The following is a 24,848-nucleotide window of genomic DNA, read 5'->3' on the forward strand; positions in this document are numbered from 1 at the left end:
TTTGAGACAGCTAGTTTGCAAGAAAAATCAGGTTTTTGGAAGGAAAGGACTAAAAGGATTCTGTTCACTTAAATCCCAGACAAGTGAGATTTTTAGAAAATCTTTTATTTTATTAACACTGGCATTTTTTTTAACAGTCTTTGTAGTTTTATATTAATTCAATGTCTTAAACTCCTTTTAAAACTTCTCATTTTTCTTGCTAGGAAGCAGACACTGATCCCAGCTAGGAGGAAATGTATGTGGTCAGGACAGCATCCCAAATATCCTTTCCAGAAAATTTTGTATTACATCCCATATTTGACAAAAAAAATCTCCCTGCAAGTAGACAAAGACAATTTTTCTTTTTTTTTTTTTTTCCCCATGAACGATGTGAGATGCTGAAGAACTCAGAGAGCATGAGGGTGGTTATCTCCACCCTTGGTGAAAAGGATTCTTTGTGGGGGAAGGAGAAGGAAAGCAGGAGAGCAGAGCAGTCAAGGGTGTCAAAGAACTCAGGAATGATTTCGGAAGGAGATTTGTTTGGATCCAGCTCTAAGTCACCAACATGAGCTGTATGCAAATGTGGGACATTTGGGTGTTCTGGGAAACTGGGTGAAGATAAGAGTTTAACGAGGGTTTTAATTGTCCTGCTGGAACAGGATTAGGATTTGGGGTTCCACCAAATCTCAGGCTTTTCCTAAACTGGATGTTGCTGCCAGAGGGAAGATTCCTCCCTGGACTTGGGGGTTTAGGACAGGACATTCCAATTTCCTGCTCATTTGGAAAAAGGAAGAGATCTCCTGGTGCTCTGGATGCTCCATGGATTTGTACTCGAGATTTGGATTTGTGCTCGAGATTTGGATTTGTGCTTGGAGATTTGGATTTGTGCTCAAGATTTAGATTTGTACTCAAGATTTGGATTTGTGCTCGAGATTTGGATTTGAGCTTGAACACGAAGGTGGAACTGAAACCCTGAGTGATTCAACTCTCCTGGTTTGATCCTTGGGAAAGCTGAGGAGAGGAATGATGATGCAAATGAAGACAACCCAAATCTAAGCTGGCAGTGATCATGTGAAAATTGTAATCTCATGCCTAATTAATTCCTAGGCTTTGAACAGTTCCTTAAGTTGTTCTACTATAGGCTCTTGAGTTTTCCTTGGTAAAAAATATCCCTGGATAATTAAAGTTACAAGATGCACCATAACTGAAGGCTGTGATTCCTGAGGAACATTTATTTTGAGGAGAACTGAAATCTTTAAATTGGTGCCATTATTAATTAAACTATTATAAATACTACACTATACCATTATATATTATTACTGTTAATCCTGTCTGGTTACCAAACCCAAGGAGAAATGTACATTAATTTTTCTATGAGCAAGAAAAATGTAAAAATTTTTAGTGTGATTATTCTCTGAACAGCAGTCTCTTTACACTCTGGCTGTGAGGAGCAGCTCCTTCACCTCCTTCACACAGCTGCCAAGCACATTCCCTCTGGATAAACTCTCCAAACAGCATCTCAAGTGGAACCTTCTCAGCTGAAATTGGCTCTACAATTTAGGAACACTACCTAAAAAAACTCTCTGATGTCTGGGATTGTTTGGGATGCATTATTGTGCACAAGATGAAATCAGCCCCGTGGAAGAGGAAACCAAAGTTTGTTCTGTGGCTGTTCCTGGATCCACAGCACAGCAGTGAGCAGGAGGTGCTCTGAGGAAAGCACTTGTAGCATCTTTAAAATTTCTAATTAAGCTACTCCAGATAACACTGACATTTCCCCCCATATTTTTTAAATTCTCTTGCCTGTTCCTGGCAGAAGGAGAACCCTCGAGCTCCTCTTGACATTGATACAAAACCCCACTGACAGAGGAGTGAAAGCACCACCCAGGCAAGTCAAACAGAACAAATACCTCCAGATAATTCTTTTCCAAGGGAAGCTTTCAACTGATGAAATAATTTGGGCAGAAATGTGGAAAAAAAAAGTTGTAAAATGTTGAGAAACAAGGTGTCCCTGCCCATGGTCTTTAAGGTCCTTTCCAGCCCAAACCATCCTGGGATTCTGTGATTCCACGTTAAATAAAAGGAGGTACTACTTACTTGGCTTGACAGGCAAAAATAAACTTTAAAGGAATTAATTCCAATGGTATTAAAACCTGATACTACAAATAAATGTTCTGGTTTATATATTAAACAATCTGATGGTTTAGTTGATTGCATTCTTTATTTCTCAGTGGTAAGAGCTGTGAGAAGCTGGTGTGAATTCCAGATGTTTCATGTTCAAAAATGGTTAATTTAGAGCAGAATCTCACAGAAGCAGAATGGGTCTCATGAAGATTTTAAGAGCATGGCCTGGGTTTGAAAGGAGAATCTACAAAACTAAGAAAGTTTATGAAAAGGGGGAATTAAGCCGGAAAAAAATATTATTACATATACATCTATATCTACAAAATATGAATGGATAAAAATTAGAGATGAAGAAATGTATGTGAATTAGTGGGAGAATGGCTTTGAGAAAGAGTCTTTGGGTTGTTATTTTTAGATAAAGTTTTAGTCAATTTTGCTACAATGGGGAAAGAAAGATAAATTGTTTCAAGGTGGAATGTCTGAAGTTGGAGAAAGGAAGGCCAAAAATGCCACAAAGGGCTCGGTTAGGGAAGAATGGTTTCCATGGGAAAATAAATATTTATGAAAAATAACTAGGGCGTCAAAATCACAGAAAAGACCCTGGTGGTAAGAAGAGGAAGGGGAAAGATACTAAACTTCGAGGGAGAGAAGGTGAGAGGTTCAGGTTTCGCTTTCAGCCATGCTTTCTTCAGAAGATAACAGATACCAACAGAGAAAAGAAGATGTCACATCTCCTTTGGAGGACGCTGCAAGAGAAAGGAGAAGGATTTGGGTCATCGAGGCCCCTGCTATAGATAAAGGTGTGAAAAGGAGGCATCTAGGGCATCCCATCCCCTCCCGGGCAGCATGTGGGTGTGGGAAGCGGCGAGCGGCGGCGGCCGCGGGGCGCTCGGGCCGAGGCAGGCGCTGGGCTGCGGCTGCAATCGGTGCGTTGCCCCTTTAATTGTGTCCCCAGCCCTCGGGCGTCTCTGTCCAACGCCCACGTCAGCAAATACCTTTTGTTTCTCTCCCGTTCGGGCTTGCAGGGCTCGGGGCTGCGGGAGCAGCGGCGCGTCGCCTGGAGGCACGGCGAGCCCCGAGGCGGAGCCGGGGATCCCGCAGCCACCGCCCGCTCCCCCCGGCTCGGCGGCAGCCGCCCGCAGCACCCCGCCGGTGAGTGGCGGCTCCCGCACGCCGGTAGGCCGGGCAGGGCGCTGGGTTTGGGGCGGAACGGGCCCCGCAGCCAGCCCGGCTGCGAGCGGGCGGCGAGGAGGGCGCGGGGCTCCGCAGCGGCCGCGGGCGCTTGGGGCCGCCCGGAGCCGCTCGGGGCCGCCCGGGGCCGCCCGGGGCCGCCCGGAACCGCTCGGTGCCGGCGCTGCCGCGTCCCCGGCGGGCGCCATTTGCAGCCCCGGGCGCGGACACAAAGGGGCTGCGCGGGGCGGGCGGCGGCGGAGGCGCTGCCCGCGGAGGGGGCTGCGGGCGGCGGGGCGGGAGCGGCACCGGGCGCTGGGCACCGGGCACCGGGCGGGGACACGGGGGGCTGCGGCGGGGCGGCAGCCGCGGCTCCGTTCCCGCGGGCGGCTGCGGGCGGCACGCCCGGCCCGGGGCGGTGCGAGCGGGCGGAGGGGAGCGCGCAGCCGGCCGGGGCCGGCGGGCGCTGCGGTCCCCGAGGTGGGAGCGGGGCCGTGCGGCTCCGTTCCCGCGGGCGTCCCGGGCTGCCGGGGACCGGCCGGGCGGGTGAGTGACGGCGGCCGCGGCCAATGCCGCGGGGCCGGGGCGCTGCCGCCGAGCCTCCCTCCCGGAGGCTTCGGCGGCGGCGGGAGCGGGGCCCGGGCGGAGCGGGGCGAGGCGGAATCGCCGGTTCGAGGCACGGCCGCGGTCGCAGGCGCAGCTGCTCTTGGCTCCTCGTCTTCCCGGAGCTGCCTGAAGGCTGCGCAGCTCCGGCGGGCGGCATGAGTCCAGCCCCGCATCCTGCCCCGGGAATGGATTTGCTCCCGGCTGTAGCACACCCGTCCGTGCCAAAAAACGCGGTCTTGGCTTTGGCATCCCTCTTGTCCTGTATGGTTGAGCATGTCGTGGTTTAAATATATTTGTAGATTGAAAGAAATGCTATTATTTGTAAAGATAGCAGTAAAATTGGGTCTGACATGTTTGGCTGGTTTACACAGCAGTGAAGTCAAGAGTGTAATAATGTTCTTCATTTTTTTAGAGGAACGTTTCATTTCACCTTTTCTGGGATGGAGATTTCTTCTCACCAGTTTCACCTCTTGCAGCAACTAAATGAGCAGCGCAGGCAGGACTTGTTCTGTGACTGCAACATCCTGGTGGAGGGCAAGGTCTTCAAAGCCCATCGCAATGTGCTGTTTGCCAGCAGTGGCTACTTCAAAATGCTCCTTTCGCAGAGCTCGAAGGAGACGAGTCAGTCCACGACAGCCACTTTCCAGGCCTTTTCTCCTGACACCTTCACAGTTATCCTAGATTTTGTGTATTCAGGCAAACTGTCTCTCACTGGTCAGAATGTGATCGAAGTCATGTCAGCTGCCAGCTATCTGCAGATGACCGATGTGATCAGCGTGTGCAAAACCTTCATCAAGTCGTCGCTGGACATCAGTGAGAAGGAGAAGGATCGCTACTTCAGCCTGTCAGACAAAGATGTGAGTTCCAACGGCGTGGACCGATCCTGCGTGTACAGCGGAGGGTGGAGGGCAGAGAGCAGCCCCCCGCATTCCCACTCGAGCCCAGACCCTGGGACTTGCATGATGGGCGGCAACACTTGGAGCAATTTCAACTATTACCCCAGCTCTCAAAGAAATGCCCAGCAGCAGCTGTCCAAACACGAGCAGCGGCAGGATTCCATCAAGAAATCCCGGCACCTGGGGCTGCAGCAGCCTTCGGACATCCCCCACTATAAATCAAGCAAGCTGGAGGACAGGGCTGCCGAGCCCGCCGGCCACGCCGCGCCGCCCGAGGAGCAAGTTCACATCGACACGGAGGTGGAAGCTCCTCACGTGGGCTACCAGTTTGGCCAAGGGGCTGAGGTGATGCCCAGGGGCTTGGCTGTGTCGCAGCAGGAACACGAGTCACCCCGCTCCTCCAGTAAATCCAAGTCCTCCAAAGCTGAGGAGCAGTACGGGAGCATGCCCTCCATCCTGGGAGTCATGGGGAGCTGGGCTGAAGGTGAGTGGGGTTTAGGCACCTGTGAATCCTCTCTTCTGGCTCTCAGAAAATAGGTCTTACTCAATAGTAAAGCACAACTGCCAAAAAGACAGCTGTATTGTCCAGAAATGTATGTTTGGAAAGTTTAACTCATTACCTTGAAGTACCTGGGGTATTAAATTTAAAAATAAATATAAGTTGGGATATTTTTAAGCTCATTTTCATGAAATCACAGAATAGTTTGGGTTGGAAAGGACCTTAAAGCTCATTTTGCTCCACTCCCTGCCATAGGCAGGGACACCTCCCACTGTCCCAGGTTGCTTCAAGCTCTGTCCAGGCTGGCTTTACCAGGTCTGTGTTAATACAGCCAATGATCCACTCCTCCTTCGTTGCGCTCCTGTGTAATCTACAGACAAGCACAAAACCTTTGTGCTTGAAACAACCCGTGAATATTATTTTAATAAAAGTGATGTGCTATTCTTCTCATAAAACACCTCTTCCTAGAGCATTCCGTGACACGACTTTGACTTTTTTTTTAATTTTTTTTTTTAATCCCATTATTTTCTGACAGATGACCTGGCCAGGATGAGGTTCAAGTGTCCATTCTGCAGCCACGTGGTGAAGAGGAAAGCTGACCTCAAGCGTCACCTTCGCTGTCACACGGGAGAGCGGCCGTACCCCTGCGAGGCGTGCGGGAAGAGATTCAGCAGGCTGGATCACCTCAGCAGCCATTTTCGAACTGTGGGTATTTTTAGCAACTGCATGATTTATTTAACATGTAAATCTGTCTAATTAAACACAGTGTGAGTGTATCTGGTTGATCTAATGACTCCTGTAAAGAAGAGGGGAATAGAACATTAATTTGGTTTGGTTGCAGTCGAATTGAAGGATAATTTGCAGGAAAGGGGAGGAATTTGTTGGGTAATTGATGGCTTGCAGAGGTTCTGCTCTCTGCAGCCTGTGAGAGCTCCAGCGGGCAATTACCGAGCCAGGGCTGGTGCAGTTCAGTGTTTGATGTCTCTCAAATTGAGGCAGCGCTGCGATTTGATCTTTGTCATCTCCCAAAAACCCCATTTGTGGATGCTTTACAAATCCATCCCTTCTGATTTCCCCAGATCCACCAGGCGTGCAAGCCCATCTGCAGGAAGTGCAAGCGCCACGTCACCGAGCTGACGGGACAAGTGGTGCAGGAGGGCACCCGGCGCTACAGACTGTGCAACGAGTGCCTGGCCGAGGCTGGCATCGACAGCATCCGCATTGACTTGGAGGCTGAGGCGCCTCTGGAATTCCCACAGGATGGGGACAAGGATTCCAGGTGGCACTACGGGGACGACAACAGGTCCGACGTGGAGATCGTGGAGGACGGCTCGACCGACTTGGTCATCCAGCAAGTGGATGACAGCGAGGATGAAGCGGAGGAGAAGGAAGTGAAACCAAATATTAGGTAGTTGGAAGGCAAGGATTGGGAATTCCGTGGAAGAGGGAGGATGTACTGTGAGCAAATGCCCTCTGCCAGCTGATCCTACAGAGACACGTGGTTGAACAGGTCCAGACTTGCATGTATTTATGGACACGTCATTGAGGCCGTGCTGGTCCGTTAGCAGAACCCCCATGCGTTGTTTGGTTAAAAAGAATCCATCCTGAAATTATGGATAAACAAGGAAACTGCAGTATATGTGGATAATTTTTATAGCAGGCAATGGGGCACGTCTCAAAGCCTCTTGCAAGGAGGTCTAAATACTTTTAAAAAGTCACAGGTTACTGTAAATTGCCCATTTTTTACACTTGTCGAGAGGTGGGGTTTATATCACTGGGCTATAAACAAAGTATAAAAACCCCCACACCAGACAACCTCTCTTGAGTGTTCAGAAGTGAAGAGAATCTTCCATGAAATTTCATTAAATCTTCATGTTATGATAAGGAAAAAGGTAATTCATGAAGAAAGAGCATTTAAAATGTTTTGGCACTTTTGTCTGGAAAAGGACTTCCGCAAAATTTATTAGGATGAGGTGAATCTTTAGTAGATCATATGCTCAAGACCTATTTATTTAAAAAAAATAAGCACATAAATGCTTAACACATCAGAGACAAACTGATTAAAATTTTGTATCATTAATTGATGGCAGTAGATGTTTTAGTCTCAAAATTAGGATCTCAGACAGGGCTGTTTTAATAAGCACTATTAAAATACTCTTTTTTTTAATATTTTGAAACCTTTCAAAAGTGCCCAGACAGGGTGGGATTGTTGGGGTGCAGGGCCAGGAGTTGAATTTGGATGATCCTTGTGGGTCCCCTCCAGCTCAGGATATTGAATTCTGTACACCTTTTCCAGTCTGTACCAGTGAGACCAAGCTGTAGTGGAAGTTCTAGACACCATATTTGTGTCATTTCACCCACAATTAGGCTACAGAGATGAGGAATGATGAAGAAATTTTACTTCTCTAACAAAATAAGCTTGGTTTTGTTGCTTAGTGAGTTTCTCTTACCCAGCACTGGCAACGGAGAGGAGCAGGAGATGCTCCTGGGGTCCTGCTGCTCTGCATTCCTTGGACACACCTGAGTGTTATTCCAATTTTTGGGATCATGGAACTCAATGGCTGTAGACTTAGAAAATTATATCTATTTTCTTCTTTTTTACAGCTTTGTAAGCATGTTTGGCTGAACCCCGGGGTTTCTTACACAACAAATCCATATACATATATACATATGTATATATATACTATATAATCTTTCCCAGGGACAGCTAAAAAGTCACTATTTTATTTTTAGTTGTGTAAAAACTGTATAACTTTCTTGTATCATCATGACCAGAGAGTGCAGCATTTTCATTCCAGGCTGCAGGTGACCAACAAATGACAACTGGAGAACTTCATGCTAAATTCAGTGTAAGCATTAAGCACACTCCTCTCCAAGGGAAGCATCCCAAGGGCACAAGAAATGGTGTTTTATTGTTCCTACAAAAATTACAATTTATTGGCTTAGGTTTGAGGAGGGGGTGACTTAAAAAATCTTTGTGATGACCCAGATGAAAACACCTTAAACAAGACTTACACTCGATTTTATGGATGACACTTGGTCAGCAGCCCAAAAATGGACTTGATGTGAAAACAGACATTTAATTTCTTGGAGCTTTTAAACTCCAAAAATGCCTGTTATTCAACGGCTAAGAAATATTCCTGAGCAACCTGGACTAAATCAAATACACAGAACAAGAAATATTTCAAAGAATATGGAGTAACTTTGCTCAAATTTCATAGATGTTTCCATTTCTCTTTCCATTAAACAGTTTGACAACAAATCCCAGGTATCAGTGCCTGCTGTCCCAGGGTAAAAACGTGGCTGGAATTGGTCTGTGTTTGTTTGGGGATGGATGAAGGGGAGGGGAAAATAAAGTGTTCTCTCCAGGCCTGAAATCTTAACTGCCAACTGCAAAGGTCAGACTATTAAGTGTTTCTTAATAGTGGGGGTGTTTTTAGAAGCAAAGGGATTTTTGGATCAATACTCAATTTAATTAGAGATCATAAATCTCACAATACTGAGGAGCAGATGCTTCAGAACGAGATCTGAAGTGGCTCTAAATGGGCAAATGGAACAATCTCTCCATAGGAAGACTTTTACTTTTTAAACACAGGCAGGTTAATTGTTGATTTGCTGGGCAAATAAGGGCTTTTTTTCTGGATTTATATGTTGTTATTCTCATTAGTATAACTAGATATCTGTAGTCATTTTTAAAGTATCATATTTAGCTTGGAGTTTAGCTCAAGACTGCGATTCCCACAGGTCAATGATGTTTTCCTGTTTTTTAAAAGTTACCATTTTTACATTTGTTTCTTCATTTTGGTCGTTGTTTCCTTCTTTTTGTATTGCAAGACAAGATAAATGTTAAGTGCCTTCTGTTTTCCACGTCCTTCATTTTACACTCACATATTTTCCTTGGTTTTTTTTTTCTCTAAATGAAAGTATTTGTTTTCTTTTTGTCTCCTTCCATTGCCTCTGATTGTCTTCTTCATATTTCTGTGAGGATCACATGCCCCTCATCAACACAAGGAACATTTCCTTTCCCTTCAAGGAGGAAAGTAAAGACCACATAGGGATATTCCCACTGAATTTATTTATTTCCTTGTATTTATTTCATCTTTATGTCTTAGGGACAAGGTTTAGTGCTGGACTTGATCTTAGGGGGTCTTTTCCAAGAATTCTGTGATTATTTTTGCTTGGTTTGTGTTTACTTTGTATTCACAAAACCACAGTCAAGAGTGAAGACAAAGTTCATGATCCTCTGATTAATGTCTCTTAACTATCCTTACTTTCCAAAAATATCTTCCCATCCTTTCAAAGGCTGAAATACTGAATTAAAAAATTCCCTCTCCTCATTTTCAGGTGTTTCTTACAGAATTCTCTCTGCCCCAAAAAACCTATGACTTGTGTGATGCTTGATTAGTTCTTTCACATAATTTCCCAATTTTTTTTGTTTGCCATTAAATTACCTCAACATCTGTATTTGCTGTCTAAAAAATGTCACTTGTCCTTAACTTGAATGTTAAACAGAGGGTAGCCCCCCTTTAAAAGAAAAAAACAAACTATCTTCAGAACGAATCTCCCTTTCCAACCTTCTGTAATTTGGGTTCTATTACCGTTCTAAAGAATTGACATAAGAAAAAAAAAGAGCAAAAATAATGATTTAGGGTGGCTTTGAAAATACCTGAAAGCCCACAGATCTCACAGAGGGCTGGCTGACTGCTACAGGTATCCTTCCTTTACTCCTGGCTCTGCAGGATGTTCCATCCTCCAGGATTTTGGGATCCATCTCAAGTTTTCAATGATAACTTAAGGGAAAAAAAAAAAAAACACCACAAAACACTCTGCTGGATATAAAATGATGAAATATACATTTCTTCCCTGAAGCATCTGGTCACTGTCAGAGTTATCCCATTACAGAGCCATGCCAATGTCTACCTTTCTTATATTTTAATTGCTGTTGCTTGGAGGCAACAAGTACAAAAATGAAATAGAAGAAAAAAATCTCCAATTCAGCCCAAAAGATTGAGTTTTGAAGAAAAGGATGTTGTAATCCTCCAGCCCTTGCCTTGCAGAATTTTTCCATTAGGTACAAATTCGTGCCAACACTGTCTGTTGAGTGATGGGTATAAGTTGATAAGCTACTAAGAAAAGCTTATAATATCATTTAGTTAAATATTTTCTATACTGTTTAACTTAAAACCTTTCTGCATTGGAGGCGTAACCTTTCATCCTATTTAACTCATGAAATGCAAAGAGGAGGCTTATTCGATGCATCAAGAATTTTAAACAGAGCAAGAGCACAGAAGAAGAGATTTTATAAGGAAAATTGGGAGGAGTGGCTGGAAAGAGCCTTCCCTATCTTGGCTTAGCTGCTGGAATAAATTAAATTCTATTGAAGATCTCACCCGATGCTTGCTGTGGAAATGGGAACTGTTCTTTGCCAGGTTCTTGCAGTCTGCTCTGAGGAGGGGACTGTACCGATGACTGCAAAGCTTCCTTCTCAAAATTTTTCCATGGTCTCCAGGAATAAAACTGAAAGAATCCCATCTGATGAGAATCTCATCGTATCTCAGGCACGAATTTGAAAGTGACTTGTCTTCTAACAGGCATCCTGATTCAATTTTCCACCCAGAAGGGAAAACAGGACAATCTGTGTATTGCACTCCTACGTGCACCGCTTTGCTTTCCGATTATCCTCACTGTTCGAATACAAAAACCCCGTTATAAAAAATGCTGCGATCTCGAGTTAATATCATTAATCCTACACCGCGGAGCTCCGGATCTCTGCCGTTCACCGTTCAGGCGGCGCCTTCCCTCCACGCACACAAAGATAGCAACAACAAAGCCTTGTGCGAGCGGGGCAGCGGCCGCGGAGCAGCATGTGGGTGTGGGAAGCGGCGAGCGGCGGCGGCCGCGGGGCGCTCGGGCCGAGGCAGGCGCTGGGCTGCGGCTGCAATCGGTGCGTTGCCCCTTTAATTGTGTCCCCAGCCCTCGGGCGTCTCTGTCCAACGCCCACGTCAGCAAATACCTTTTGTTTCTCTCCCGTTCGGGCTTGCAGGGCTCGGGGCTGCGGGAGCAGCGGCGCGTCGCCTGGAGGCACGGCGAGCCCCGAGGCGGAGCCGGGGATCGCGCAGCCACCGCCCGCTCCCCCCGGCTCGGCGGCAGCCGCCCGCAGCACCCCGCCGGTGAGTGGCCGTTCTGCCTCGCGCTGATGGGAAGGACCGGGCGGGCGTCGGGGCGGGCGGCGGCGAGGAGGGCGCGGGGCTCCGCAGCGGCCGCGGGCGCTTGGGGCCGCCCGGAGCCGCTCGGAGCCGCTCGGTGCCGCCCGGTGCCGGCGCTGCCGCGTCCCCGGCGGGCGCCATTTGCAGCCCCGGGCGCGGACACAAAGGGGCTGCGCGGGGCGGGCGGCGGCGGGAGCGGGGGCGGCGGAGGCGCCGCCGGCGGAGCTGAGAGCGGGCGGCGGGACGGGAGCGGGACCGGCCGGGATAACCAAGGGCGCCCGGCACCGGGCGAGGACACGGGGGGCTCCGGCGGAGCGGCAGCCGCGGCTCCGTTCCCGCGGGCGGCACGCCCGGCCCGGGGCGGTCCGAGCGGGCGAGGGGAGCGCGCAGCCGGCCGGGGCAGGCGGGCGCTGCGGTCCCCGAGGTGGGAGCGGGGCCGGGAGGCGCCTCCGCGCTGGCGGAGCGGCTCCGGCGCCGTCGGGCGTCCCGGACTGCCGGGGAGCGAGCGGCCAATTCGGCCGGGCGGGCGGGTGAGTGACGGCGGCCGCGGCCAATGCCGGAGGGCCCGGGCCGGGAGGGTGGCGACCCCGGGGCGCTGCCGCCGCATCCGAGCGGTCCCGATGCGCCGGGGCGGAGGCTGTGCCCGCCGTGGACCCGCGTCAGTCGCCGCTGTGCCCACGGCGGGAGGGCCAAGTTCTCTTACAGAGTCCGAGAACCATCATAGCTTGGTCGACATCATTTTGCTTCTTTTGGGATGCGGAGTAATCCCGCTGGGACACCTTTTCACTTCTTTTGGAGTTGTTAAGTTTCTTCTCTCTTGTTATGTAGAGTAGCGGCCGCAGGGAGATGGGAGATACATTAGGAATGTCATAGCGCTTTTTTAAACGAGAGCTCATCTCTTTAAATTAGGATTCAGCATCATTGATTTAGATTATGATGATGGTGTTTTTTCCTTTACAGCAAACCTTCCTCTTACTCCCCGCCTGGAATGGAGATTTCTTCCCACCAGTCTCACCTCCTGGAGCAGCTGAACGAGCAGCGGAAGCAGGACTTGTTCTGTGACTGCAACATCCTGGTGGAGGGCAAGGTCTTCAAAGCCCATCGCAATGTGCTGTTTGCCAGCAGTGGCTACTTCAAAATGCTCCTTTCGCAGAGCTCGAAGGAGACGAGTCAGCCAACCATAGCCACATTTGAGGTCTTCTCTCCAGAGACGTTCATGGTCATCCTGGACTTTGTGTATTCAGGGATATTGTCTTTAACGGGTCAGAATGTGATCGAAGTCATGTCAGCTGCCAGCTATCTGCAGATGACAGATATCCTCAATGTCTGCAAGACCTTCATTAAGTCCTCACTGGATATTAATGAAAAGGAAAAGGATCATTACCTCAGCCTCTCGGCCAAAAGTGCGAGCACTGAACCTACCCCTGCCCGCCCGGCTCTTTATCGCTCCAGAAGGAAAGCAAAGAGCAACCCCCGGCGTTCCTACTCGATCCCGGATGAAAAACCCAACGGGAATGAAAACTCCTGGAGCAGTTACAGCAGCTACCTGTCCTCACAGGTGGTCCTGCAGCGGGCAGAAACCCAGCTGTCCAAAAGAGGCAGGAAACAGGGCTCCACGAGGAAGCGCCGCAAGCACCTGGGGCTGTCGCAGAGCCGGGAGCTGGGAGGGTGCAAATCGGACAGAGCGGAGCGAGCCGGAGCCTCGGAGCCCGCTCACATCTCCCACGGGGGAGAGGAGGCTGAGTTTGATGCCGAGAACGACGTGGATCGGGATGATTTTGGGTATCATCCCGGAGCAGAGGCCGCAGCCAAGAGGTGGTCGGTTGCTCAGCTAGAACAAGAACTTTCCAGAACTCCTGAGTTCATGGAGTTAAAGGCAGAAGAACTGTACACCTCAATGCCCACAATTTTAGGGGTAATGAGTAGCTGGAATGAAGGTAAACAATAGAAACCGCTTGGAAAAGTTTGGTTTTGTTTAGGAGAATTCAGGTGATGATTTGGAAGGAATTTGTACAGCTTCATGGAAACCAAAAAACCTGCCTGGGATGATGGGTGATTTTATCTGCTCAATTTTGGTGCTAACACTAAGATTTTCAAGCCAGAACAGGGCATGGGAATTGGAATGGGACTGACCCAGGTATTCTGTAAATTTCAACCCAAACATGCCTGATTATTTGGGCCCCAGTGGAGTTTAATGAAGCCTTAAGGGCTGTAACTGACTTGGGGACCTGAAGGACTGAATTTCTCCAGTATCTGGCAATAACAAAGGTGTTCAACCTCAACCCAAGTCCTTCACATGAGAGGTCCTGGCGTTGCTGGGATGTTGCATTTTGGGGTCCAACCAGCCCAAACGTCTGTCATCACCTGCCTGAGAGGGTGGAACAAAGCTGACACGTTTATTCCCATGTGCATTCCTTTGGAAATGAACATATCTGTAGATAATAATTGCATATTCTAAAGGCATCTTTATATATCACACAGAGATTACAAATGTCAAAGCTATGAACCATTAGCTGGTGGAAGAGTCAGATATGATGGCTATGTATAAATAGCTGCATATTTATGATAACCTTTATATCTAAAAAATGTTGTCAGGAAGAAAACACTATCAAGTGGTCAACTGACATGTTAAATAAGAATAAAAATGCAAGTTAGGGAATGTACATACATATATATTTAACAAATCTATATCCCCCTTATTTATAAAACCATCTTTTAAAACTTATTTTTAGTTCAATTTCTCGCTCAACAATATCTTATTCCATAACATTGCTAAATCAACATTTCTTATCTCAGAGTTTACATATAAATGCATACTTTGTAAACCTTCTATCAAACCTTGAATATTTTCTATATTTGCAAAAATTTTCAATTATATTTTCTAATTTTCTTTCTATTTTCACATCCTCCAAAGCCTGTATTTTATGTCTCATTATATACTATATATAATATAATACATACTTATACAAGCATCCAAATATCCCAAATATTGGGTTTTTTTTCCAATTTAAAGAAAACTCGAGCGGTCAGGTATTTTAAACTGGAAAGTACAGCAAGAAAGCTCTGCTGTGTGCCCTGTCCCTGCCAGGTGACCTGCCCCGGATGCGGTTCAAGTGCCCGTTCTGCACCCACACGGTGAAGCGCCGGGCGGACCTGAAGCGCCACCTGCGGTGTCACACCGGGGAGCGGCCCTACCCCTGCGAGGCCTGCGGGAAGAGGTTCACCCGCCTGGAGCACCTCCGCAACCACTTCCAGACGGTAGGAAAACCCACCTGGGTTTAGAAGATTTGGGTAATAGCTCAGCAAGGACTCGCTCAGAGCTCCTGCTCGTTGTGAAAGCGTGAATTAATTCGCTGGTGGTAGCTGTGTAGGCATCGCCAAACCCAGCACCAGAAAAGCAGCGCATCAGCTTGAATTGTTCATTATTTAACGTGGCAAATTGTATTTTAAATTTAAATTTTTAGCACGATTTAGCACATTTTCTGCCAGCGCAACGGGCCAGGACCGGGTAATAATTGACATAGTCTCCATGCATTTCCAGAAGGCTCATAATAATCTCTTATTAAGAAACCCATGCTTTTATACCCTAGTTCGATACAGGTGGACCTAACCGGTCCTTTAATTAAAACACCATCACCGTTGGCTAATTAAGAAACCACCCTTTGGTAAACAAATCTCCATAACACATTCCACATGTTCACAACACCAGGTGCAGCAAGTTAAGAATTGTTTCTCATTCTTTTCTCTGAGCTTCTCACAGCCCTTCCCAGAATGATGCCTGGGAAAGTTGTCTCTGTGACCAGAGAGCTGCTGTGGTAATTTTCATGGTCTGAAAAAAAAAAAAAAAAGGATGAAGGCTGAATTTGTAAATTTTAAATCCTTTCAGATACACCAAGCTGGCAAACTGATCTGCAGGAAGTGCAAGCACCACGTCACGGAGCTGACGGGCTGCGTGGTGCAGCAAGGGACACGGCGCTACAGACTGTGCCACAAGTGCTTGGCAGAAGCCAATTTTGACAGCATCCCCGAGGATTTCAATGCATCTGAACATTCTCCTGTCTCCTCCACGGGGAACAAACGCCCCAAATGGGCTTTGGAGGAGGAGCAGAAATCAGATGAAGAGACAGTGGAGGAGGAGCCCTATAATTTGGTTGTCCGACACAATAATGATGATATTCCGGATGAGGTAAAGGAAAAGGTGAAGCCAAATCTTAGGTAGATCTTTGTGAATTTGTTATTGTTATGTTCAAGATTAAACGACTCGTGTCCTACCAAGTAATGCTGGTATACTACATTTAATAAAATGAAGTATTGCTAAAATTCTGTTCTGAGAAGGAAAATTTGGACCGAAGCAAGTTGTTTTGCAGACATGGAACAGTGTAATTGCTTCTAAATGTCATCCAGAAAGCACTGAGCATCATAAAATAGCCTGAGTTGAAAGGGACCCACAAGGAACATTGAAGTCCAGCTGCTCACTTATCTGGAAACTGTTTAGGAGAATTGGTTTATATTTCATCAAAGACTTGCTCAGAGCTCCTGCTCGTTGTGGAAGTGTGAACCAGTCTACAGTTCTACAAAGGTTCTGTACAATACAGATTTTTAAAGACCAAATATTGCTAATTTGCTTGGAAAAACTCTTACTGAGGTGAGCAGCTGAGAAATGTTAAACCACTTTTATTTTTCGCTGATATTGTAATTAATTTGTACACAACACATTAGAAACTTCCTAAGAAAGGAGCGAGGGAAACAAGTGGAGTTCTTCCTGTTGAAGAACCTTTTTACCAGAGCTTTGTTTTCTCAGTGTACTTACAGCTTCTTATAGTTGAGAAAAGCATGATTTAGGAACTCCCACAGCCAGAGTAGCGTAGGTGACCAGAGCATCTGTAGTGCACTTGGATAGTATGAATTTGCCTTTTTTTTTTTTTTGTACTGTGAATTTTATAGAAAGATACACCAACATGGTTCCAAGGAAATAAAAAGTGCAATCAGTGGAAGTGCAGTTGTCAGGTTTTTTCCATTTTTTTCCCAGGATTGACTCAAGATTTGCTTAAACCCATCTAACTTACTCTAGGAACAAAGAGGCCAAGTCCCTTGAATTTCAGTGGGACATTTGTGATCAGAGCTTAAGATCATGGAGCTACTTTAGAAAGGCTTTCCTGCTCGTGTAACTTTAGGGTGCTTGACAGCATAAAAACTTTTTTTTTTTTTTTATAGCACAATTTCCCTCCGAGGTTAAGCAACTCTTGTAGCTCTGGAGTCGCTTAAGCTTTTTTAGTCATATTTATTTCCCCTTGAATCAGAGTGCACTTGCACTTGGTAAAGAAACTAAAAATGCTCACTATTAAATTATTAAAAAAGCTCAAGGAGTGCACAAAGAAACCTTCTGCCTGAGAGCAGAGAATGGCATTCCCAGTGGGTACTCCTGATAAAGAGCCACTGTTTGGTCTCATGTCTCATTTGATGCTGTGTTTCCTTTCCCGTTAGCAGCATCTGTAGTGTGAGGCTCCTGCCAAGAAAGCAGAAATTCCCCACAGAGAATTTGAGAACAGCCATACTGAGGCACATCCAGGTCCGGCCTCCGACAGCTGCCATTAAACTCAGCAAAAGTGGGAATGGGGCAGGATTCTGTAATAATTCCTCAATGCTCTCCCAATCTCCAGCCTTTTTCAGCTCTCCTTGAGATTTGTACATTTAGTAACCACCAATGCAGGTCTTTTCCAAGTAGTTCAACACTCTACCCTTGAACTTCCTACAGCTGCAGGATCCTCTGGCACCCCCAGAAGGGTTTCATTCTAAGGGTGTTTTTTAATGACCCACTTTTCATGGGTCCTGTAAAGCCCTGGGAGAGCAGCACTGTGAGCTGAAACTTGCCACTGCCACAGCTGTGCAAATGGAACAAGGTGAATTTAAGGCCTGTTTTATAGTAAGTACTTAATAAATATTGAAAAACAAACAAAAAAAAAAAGGATGAATAACATTTACTTAATTCCAGATCTTTTCCTAGCAAGTTCCTGTCAGCATTTCAATAAGTAGAGCACTTCAGTATGTTACTATAGCCTGAGACTGATCTTGGGGCACCTCAGCATTTGTCTGCAGAGTTAAAATTTAACCACATAAATTTATTTTCTCACATTTTAGAGAGCTGGGCTAAAGGAAGGCTGCCCTCAGCTCCTACACCCACCTCCCCTCAGCTCCTTGCCCACCTCCCCATAGCTCCAGTTCCCCTCAGCCACTAGCCCAGATCCTCTCAGCCAGTGTCCACCTCCGCAAAACCCTACTGACCTTCAGCCCCTCGGTCTGTGTCCATGTCTCCACACCACCGACCCTTGGTCCGTGTCCATCTCCCCTCAGCACTGACCTCGGTCCGTGTCCATCTCCCCACAGCACTGACCTCGGTCCGTGTCCATCTCCCCTCACCACCGACCCTTGGTCCGTGTCTGTCTCCCCACAGCACCAACCTCGGTCCGTGTCCATCTCCCCACAGCACTGACCTCGGTCCGTGTCCATCTCCCCACAGCACTGACCTCAGTCCGTGTCCATCTCCCCACACCACCGACCTCGGTGCGTGTCCATCTTCCCACACCACCGACCTCGGTGCGTGTCCATCTCCCCTCACCACCGACCTCGGTCCGTGTCCGTCTCCCCTCACCACCGACCTCGGTGCGTGTCCATCTCCCCTCAGCACTGACCTCGGTCCGAGTCCATCTCCCCACAGCACTGACCCTTGGTCCGTGTCCATCTCCCCACAGCACTGACCTCGGTCCGCGTCCATCTCCCCACAGCACTGACCTCGGTCCATGTCCATCTCCCCTCACCACTGACCCTCGGTCCGTGTCCATCTCCCCTCAGCACTGACCTCGGTCCGTGTCCATCTCCCCACAGCACTGACCCTCAGTCCGCGTCCATCTCCCCACAGCACTGACCTCGGTCCGTGTCCATCTCCCCACAGCACTGACCTCGGTCCGCGTCCATCTCCCCACAGCACTGACCTCGGTCTGTGTCCATCTCCCCACAGCACTGACCTCGGTCTGTGTCCATCTCCCCACAGCACTGACCTCGGTCCGCGTCCATCTCCCCTCACCACTGACCCTCAGTCCGCGTCCATCTCCCCACAGCACTGACCTCGGTCTGTGTCCATCTCCCCACAGCACTGACCTCGGTCTGTGTCCATCTCCCCACAGCACTGACCTCGGTCCGCGTCCATCTCCCCTCACCACTGACCCTCAGTCCGCGTCCATCTCCCCACAGCACTGACCTCGGTCTGTGTCCATCTCCCCACAGCACTGACCTCGGTCTGTGTCCATCTCCCCACAGCACTGACCTCGGTCCGTGTCCATCTCCCCTCAGCACTGACCTCGGTCTGTGTCCATCTCCCCACAGCACTGACCTCGGTCCGTGTCCATCTCCCCTCAGCACTGACCTCGGTCTGTGTCCATCTCCCCACAGCACTGACCCTTGGTCCGTGTCCATCTCCCCTCACCACTGACCTCGGTCTGTGTCCATGTCCCCTCAGGCTGTGGAGCACAAAAGCCACCTCAACTCGAGGCCTGATTGGCCAAGCACGGTCACGTGACACAGCCAGCCAATGATATTCCAGAGTGACGCCTGAGGGGCCGCAATGGCGGCCGTGCCCTCACTGCCCTTGGGGCTCTGCGTGAGGTGAAAGAAACCCCAAGCTGTCAAAAATCACACTTATTTTGTACCATTAAACCGGCATGTTGGAATTCTTACTGATAAAAAAAAGAGTCTGTTCACCTTAGCGGGGAATGGAGCACAAGCGTAATTCATCTGTGTCTGAACTGACCGGTCAAGATCACTGACAAAGCCATTCATTGTTTCAGTCCAAGTTTTATTTTGGCATTGAGGCTTGCTTAAAAAAATGACAGAGGTTTTAGCCCTCAGTCTTCACAGCATGGAAATAAAACCTGGATTATTTAAGATGATTTTACAAGATGAGACACCACAGTGAGGCACTTGGAGCATTTATGGGAACTGAGCAGGCCAGGCCTGTGCTCCTCACATTTAAATTAAATTAAAACAGCACATAATGCACATTTTCCATCCTGTGATTTAAAAAAAAAACACTTTTGATTATTTTTGATTAATTTTGATTATTTCAAGTCCATAATCCTTTGAACATTGAAGGATTGTCTGTACTGTTCTTTTTAAAAGATAATTAGGCTGATCCAAACCATGCTTTTTTAAAAAAAATCTCAGTTTTCACAAGATATAGCTGGGAGTGAACCCAGGGAGAACCTGGGACATCCCTTTCCATTCCCTTCTACCACAGCAGCAAAGCTCCCAACTTTTTAGAGTTATCACAGGTGATAAAAGGATTTCAGGCACACAGTCACATGTTTTAGGATTTCACACGTGGCAATTTATTTACAGCAATTCAGCACCACCTGCTGGCATGACTTCTTTTTAAAGGAGCTTAAAAGATGTGCTGGTTGGTTTTTTTAATTGGCATGATCTTTTAGGTGTCTAATTTTAAACACTCAGATTTTTTTTTTTCCCCACATTACATCTGAGCCATTTTGGATTTATGAAATACGGAGGAGGGATGTCAGCTCAGAATTAGAACATGAAATATGCAAATGAAATCAATCTAGACGAACATTATCTCCTGCCACGCTGCAAAAAGGGAGTATTTTAGTTATCAGCTCCAATTTCTGTATTTTATACAGCCCCTAGCACATGTACCAGCCTGAAAAGCTGACTGCCAGCATTCCTGGGAGACCTCCAACCTGTACAAACCTCTCCTTCTCCATACCCCCCAAAGCTCAATTAATTCTTATTCTCTGTCTCAGAGAAAACAGCCCGACGTTCCCTGCAATTAACTCCCTTCAATTTCTGATTTTAACTGGCCAATTCCTTCGTTTTTTCCACAGGGATTAGAGTTTTAGGGGGCTTTTGCCAGATGATGACCAATACCCACTCAACCACACCATTCTTGCTTTAAATATCAATGATGACAAAGACTTCTGGCTTTTCATCTTCACAGATCTGCATTGCTGAGTAAGTTATGGCTTTGACCTCTGTGCCCTAGAAAAGAGACACAAAACCATAGATTTTCTAAATTTTATCCCTTTTACCACTTCAGAATCCCCAGTTCTCATTGCTTTCCTCAAATGCTATTCATTTTTCCCCCCAAAAAAAGCTGTAGCTATATTTTTCTGATGAATAAGGAAGTTATACTAATGGCCAGGTCAAATAGTGAAAAGGGAACACTCCCCTTATTTTACTGCCTCCTGATACCACAAATTCCTTCTCTTACCTCCGACAGACCATCAACATTTGCTATGCTAAAAGTGACACAGAGCCAAGACAACAGATTTTGCTTCTAACAATTCTTTAGGGAAAAGAGAAAGGAAAAAAAAAAAGCAAAAAAAAAACCTGACTAAGCAGAAATCTGTACTGATAGTGTGAAACCCAAAAATTCTGAATATGGATTGATTTTCTGTGTTATCAACATCACCAAAAGGAAGCCAATTGAGTTAATTTGTTGAGTTTTGCTAGTGCTGGGGAAATGTCATGCTCAGGCCAACAGCTTCAGGGACACATTCACAAAACCATGCAGGAAGTGAGATCTTGAGTTCAGTGGTACTTCAGCCACGTTTATATTTTGATCTCTGCAGAACTCAGAGGTCTGACTGAAAGGACACCACACCTCCTCCCCCTAAAATGGAAAAGAGGAACCACTGCTTACCTGTGGGTGTTTGTCTAAAGAGAACTCTTCTCCCCACCTGTAAAGGCAAAAAAAAAAAAAATAGAAGAGAGGTGTTGTAATTTTGGTAACATTTACCAAATGCTATGATTAGTTTCGGTGATGAGCACAGAACAGTGAGATTTTCATTTAAAGCCTCAAAGGAAGCAAGAAAAGTGCACAATCCATTTCCAGACAATGGTTTAAGCTCACCCAATTGATCTTATTTTGAACTGCCTTCGGTCAATGTGAAGCACTTTCACTTCCTGAGTGAAAGAGAGAGTGGGAAGAGAAATGTGTCAATCACACCTTCTACCTTCAGGCAGAAATTCCCAGTAAATCCCACTTACAAAGGTTATTTCCCACTGTTTAGACACCTTCCGCCAGCCCAGCTTGCCCCAAGCCCCATCCAGCCTGGCATTGTGTTTTTTGTGTTCCTTTTTCCCCTAAAACACCATTGCATTCAGAGCTGGGATTATCAGGGAACAGCTTTGTCCTGCAAATGGAAAAAGCTGAAACCAGAACACTTACCCTGGGTATAAAAAACTCATCAGCACTGAATTTATACAGCCACTCATCCAGGAAGTGGAAGAGAAGAGACAGCAGGTCATGCCCTGTGTGGTTGAAGCAGAGATTGCCTCAGCAAAAAAACATTTTTAAGAGCACCCCAAATGTACAGGACATTCAGATAATGATGTTTAATTATATTTTAATTAACTGCACTAAGGCTACATGTAAAGATTGAGATTTTTGGAGCCTTTCTCCCTCACCTTCTGCCTCTACCTCCACAGTATCCACAGGTTCCACAGTGCCTGTGTCTGTCATGTAGCCAAACATGGCCATGGCACACTGCTCAAAGGCTTCTTCCAAGGTGTCTCCCCAGGCATGGAGCCTAAAAACATATGGAACAATCACTGGAGCCTAAAAACACATGGAACAATCACTGCAATACAATACTGGATCACAACAAAAAGATACAGCCCCGAAGCCACATGCAAACGAGCAATCAGAACGTTGGAATTCAGGCAGAGGAGGTGAATGAGCAAAACACCACCTGGTTTGTCTAGAAGGAGAAGTTTGTCAGAAGAGTTTCTTGGGAGAATGTGGAAAATAAATGTTTTACTAGCCACCAAGAAAGTTCTTTCCTAATGTGGCTAATTGGTGTCTATAAAAGTAAACCATTTTGTTTAAAAGGAGGGGATTAAAAGAAGATTTCAAAAGACATTTCCAAATAACACAGGGGCTTAGTCAGAAGCACCACTGAAATACTAAAAAAGAAACCAAACATAATTCTATGGTGTCCCAAAAGCAGGAACAAAATTGACCATATCAAAACACCCAGTGAGTGAAATTTCAGAGCTCCACAAGGTGTTACATCTGCAAAGTGTCCTTGGCTGTTACTCCAGGCTTAAAGCAGTGTAAAAAATAATCAATTTGTCACCCTGAGAAATCCCAGCTGCCCACACTTACTGCACATCTGCTGTGTGATCCAAATCTGAGGGGAAGCAAAAAGAAAAGGAATGATGTCACCAAAAGTATTCATAACATGAAGATTAAAAATAAAATCACATAAATACCTGATTTTTAACAAAACATTTTTACATTCATCTGCATATGCGATAAATCTATTTTGTAGTATGTTAGAAAAATTTAGCACAGGTGGAATTTTGGATTATTTCTGCCAAAAAAAGCCCTGTTTAATGTGATTATGTCAGTGCAGGGTTTGGCTGCTGTAACCCAACGGGCTTCCACAGGTTAACTGCAATAAAAATAAACTTTCACCAGAAATAAAGAGTTTATGCTGAAGCCTACAGGACTGAAAGTTATTCATGCAGAGGATGAGATTTGCAAATATTTCCAGCTCAGTGAGGAAATCTACCTGTCCACACCCAAAAGCAGCCATTATGCAAAGAGAATTTAAAACATAGGATGGAATATAGAACAGAAGGCAAACTTTACTCATGGAGCATGATTAACATGCCATGTATCCAGCTGTACATGAACCTCATTTATGTTTATTCAGAGGAATGAAAGAAATGCAAAATTCTAGCAGAACCAAGTTGGGATGTGAAATAAATGCTCACTTCAACTGAAAAAAAAAATTATTCTGGTGCTGTTTAAAGAGATCACACACTATTAAAGGGTTCTCAACAAGAGTCTCTAAAGCAAACAAATTCCTTTGCGTGCCAAAGAGGGATAAAACCTCCTCCAGTTATGGAAACTGCATGGCTGTTGTGATGTATCACAATTTCGGCACTTCCATCAAATAAAGACCTGAGCACGGCCTAAAAATATAAATTCTATCAGAGATAACAAAAGCTGTCCCTCCAGACACGCACTGGTGACACAGAAACAGGCAGGGAATGGTCCCTGCCTTAAGCTGGCCCTTGGGCTGCCACCCACATCCTCTGAGGAGACGTTCCAGGGGTGGGGAAAGGGAGAGAGAATCATCTTTAAGGAGAGTAAAAGCACCACACACAAACCCAGCACACTTCTGAATGTCCCTTCCTACATGAGAGGTAGAGAAATTGCTAGGAAATGGCTCAGAGGAGGAAAAGCTTTCAGGGTGAGACTGGACTAATTTATTTCCATCGTGATTTTTTTTTCAGTGCCCATAGCGAGAAAAATTGTTTACATTAGGAAAGAAAATATGAGGAAAAGAAAAAGAAGGAGGAGGAGACGGAGGAGAGGAGACGGAGGAGAGGAGACGGAGAGAAGGAGAGAAGGAGAGAAGGAGAGAAGGAGAGAAGGAGAGAAGGAGAGAAGGAGAGAAGGAGAGAAGGAGAGAAGGAGAGAAGGAGAGAAGGAGAGAAGGAGAGAAGGAGAGAAGGAGAGAAGGAGAGAAGGAGAGAAGGAGGAGAAACATGAAGAAAATTGGTTTCTCATTTCTCTATTTCCTGTTATCTTCCTTGCCCTCACTACAGCACTGCCACATGCTGCATCACGATAGTATTTTTAAAAAATTAAAAATACTCACATTCATATTTCTTGCAGAGAGGGGGGTACTTGTCTTTGACAGCCTTCTGCTCCGGGGTCAGGTTGTAATCCCTGTCCTCGTCTTCCATCGCTGAGGGCTCCCCAGGAATCCCTCCCTTCCTGCTGCCCGGCACACCCAGGAATTCTCCCTCGCTTCCTGCTGTCCCCAGGGAGTGATTCAACCTGCGGAGAGCAGGCAGGATTGCTCTCGGTGCTCAACTCGTGCAATTGCAGCTGGTTTGTGTCAGACTGGGAGGTGAGGATGTTCCATCCCACAGCCATCAAGTGATGTTTGGTCAGGCAGCAGAGCCAAGGGGAAATATTCCTAATGGCAATTGTGGACTTTGGCCTTTTGTGGGAGGAATTGTGTTTTTTCCTCCTTGTGTACACTGAGCATTCCAATCATTCACAATGAATAAAACACAGCCCTGATGGGGACAGCGGTGAAGTGAATTGAACTTCCATGCTGTAGGTTAATTTTAATTTTCTAATTACTTCTTTTTTTGAGGGTGCTCAGCCCATTGCACACCACACACCTGAAGTGGCACTGGCCCCAAAAACCCCTGATGTGACCTTACAGAAGATAAAAAAAAAAAAAAAGCTGTGTTCTCTTAGGACAAGGATTACATTTAAACCTCCAAACCTCAAAGCAAGTGCGTGGCAAACCCAGCTGTCACCCAAGTGCC

At 46.5% G+C, this 24,848-nt stretch overlaps 3 protein-coding genes across 9 annotated transcripts; 2 read left to right on the plus strand and 1 right to left on the minus strand.

The window, feature by feature from the left end:
* The first annotated feature begins 974 nt into the window (after positions 1-974).
* Positions 975-9,223, plus strand: ZBTB8A (zinc finger and BTB domain containing 8A). Of its 4 annotated transcripts, none has more exons than XM_068172970.1 (4): positions 975-2,903; positions 4,292-5,259; positions 5,810-5,979; positions 6,354-9,223. In XM_068172970.1, the coding sequence occupies exons 2-4, from the start codon at positions 4,320-4,322 to the stop codon at positions 6,684-6,686; spliced, it is 1,443 nt and encodes a 480-aa protein (XP_068029071.1). In that variant the 5' UTR covers positions 975-2,903; positions 4,292-4,319; the 3' UTR covers positions 6,687-9,223. The 4 variants fall into 4 exon arrangements, with proteins under 4 accessions (XP_068029071.1, XP_068029070.1, XP_068029072.1 ...); XM_068172969.1 differs by lacking the exon at positions 975-2,903 and adding an exon at positions 3,123-3,255; XM_068172971.1 differs by lacking the exon at positions 975-2,903 and adding an exon at positions 3,142-3,279.
* Positions 3,160-15,800, plus strand: LOC137462517 (zinc finger and BTB domain-containing protein 8A-like). 3 transcript variants are annotated; one of them, XM_068172967.1, is made up of 4 exons: positions 3,160-3,255; positions 12,441-13,417; positions 14,569-14,738; positions 15,367-15,800. In XM_068172967.1, the coding sequence occupies exons 2-4, from the start codon at positions 12,469-12,471 to the stop codon at positions 15,697-15,699; spliced, it is 1,452 nt and encodes a 483-aa protein (XP_068029068.1). In that variant the 5' UTR covers positions 3,160-3,255; positions 12,441-12,468; the 3' UTR covers positions 15,700-15,800. The 3 variants fall into 3 exon arrangements, with proteins under 3 accessions (XP_068029068.1, XP_068029067.1, XP_068029069.1); XM_068172966.1 differs by lacking the exon at positions 3,160-3,255 and adding an exon at positions 9,816-11,444; XM_068172968.1 differs by lacking the exon at positions 3,160-3,255 and adding an exon at positions 11,981-12,277.
* Positions 15,801-19,308: 3,508 nt separating this feature from the next.
* ZBTB8OS (zinc finger and BTB domain containing 8 opposite strand) lies at positions 19,309-24,319 on the minus strand. Of its 2 annotated transcripts, XM_068172977.1 has the most exons (7): positions 24,164-24,294; positions 22,657-22,681; positions 21,957-22,078; positions 21,718-21,800; positions 21,400-21,452; positions 21,190-21,226; positions 19,309-20,525 (listed from the first exon to the last, which is right to left on the minus strand). In XM_068172977.1, exons 1-7 carry the CDS (start codon positions 24,249-24,251, stop codon positions 20,439-20,441), a joined length of 495 nt encoding a protein of 164 aa, XP_068029078.1. In that variant the 5' UTR covers positions 24,252-24,294; the 3' UTR covers positions 19,309-20,438. The 2 variants fall into 2 exon arrangements, with proteins under 2 accessions (XP_068029078.1, XP_068029079.1); XM_068172978.1 differs by lacking the exon at positions 21,400-21,452 and having other exon boundaries at positions 24,164-24,319.
* Between the last annotated feature and the right edge of the window lie 529 nt (positions 24,320-24,848).

Source organism: Anomalospiza imberbis, chromosome 25 (genome assembly GCF_031753505.1).
Source record: "Anomalospiza imberbis isolate Cuckoo-Finch-1a 21T00152 chromosome 25, ASM3175350v1, whole genome shotgun sequence".
Classification (NCBI taxonomy): Eukaryota; Metazoa; Chordata; class Aves; order Passeriformes; family Viduidae; genus Anomalospiza; species Anomalospiza imberbis.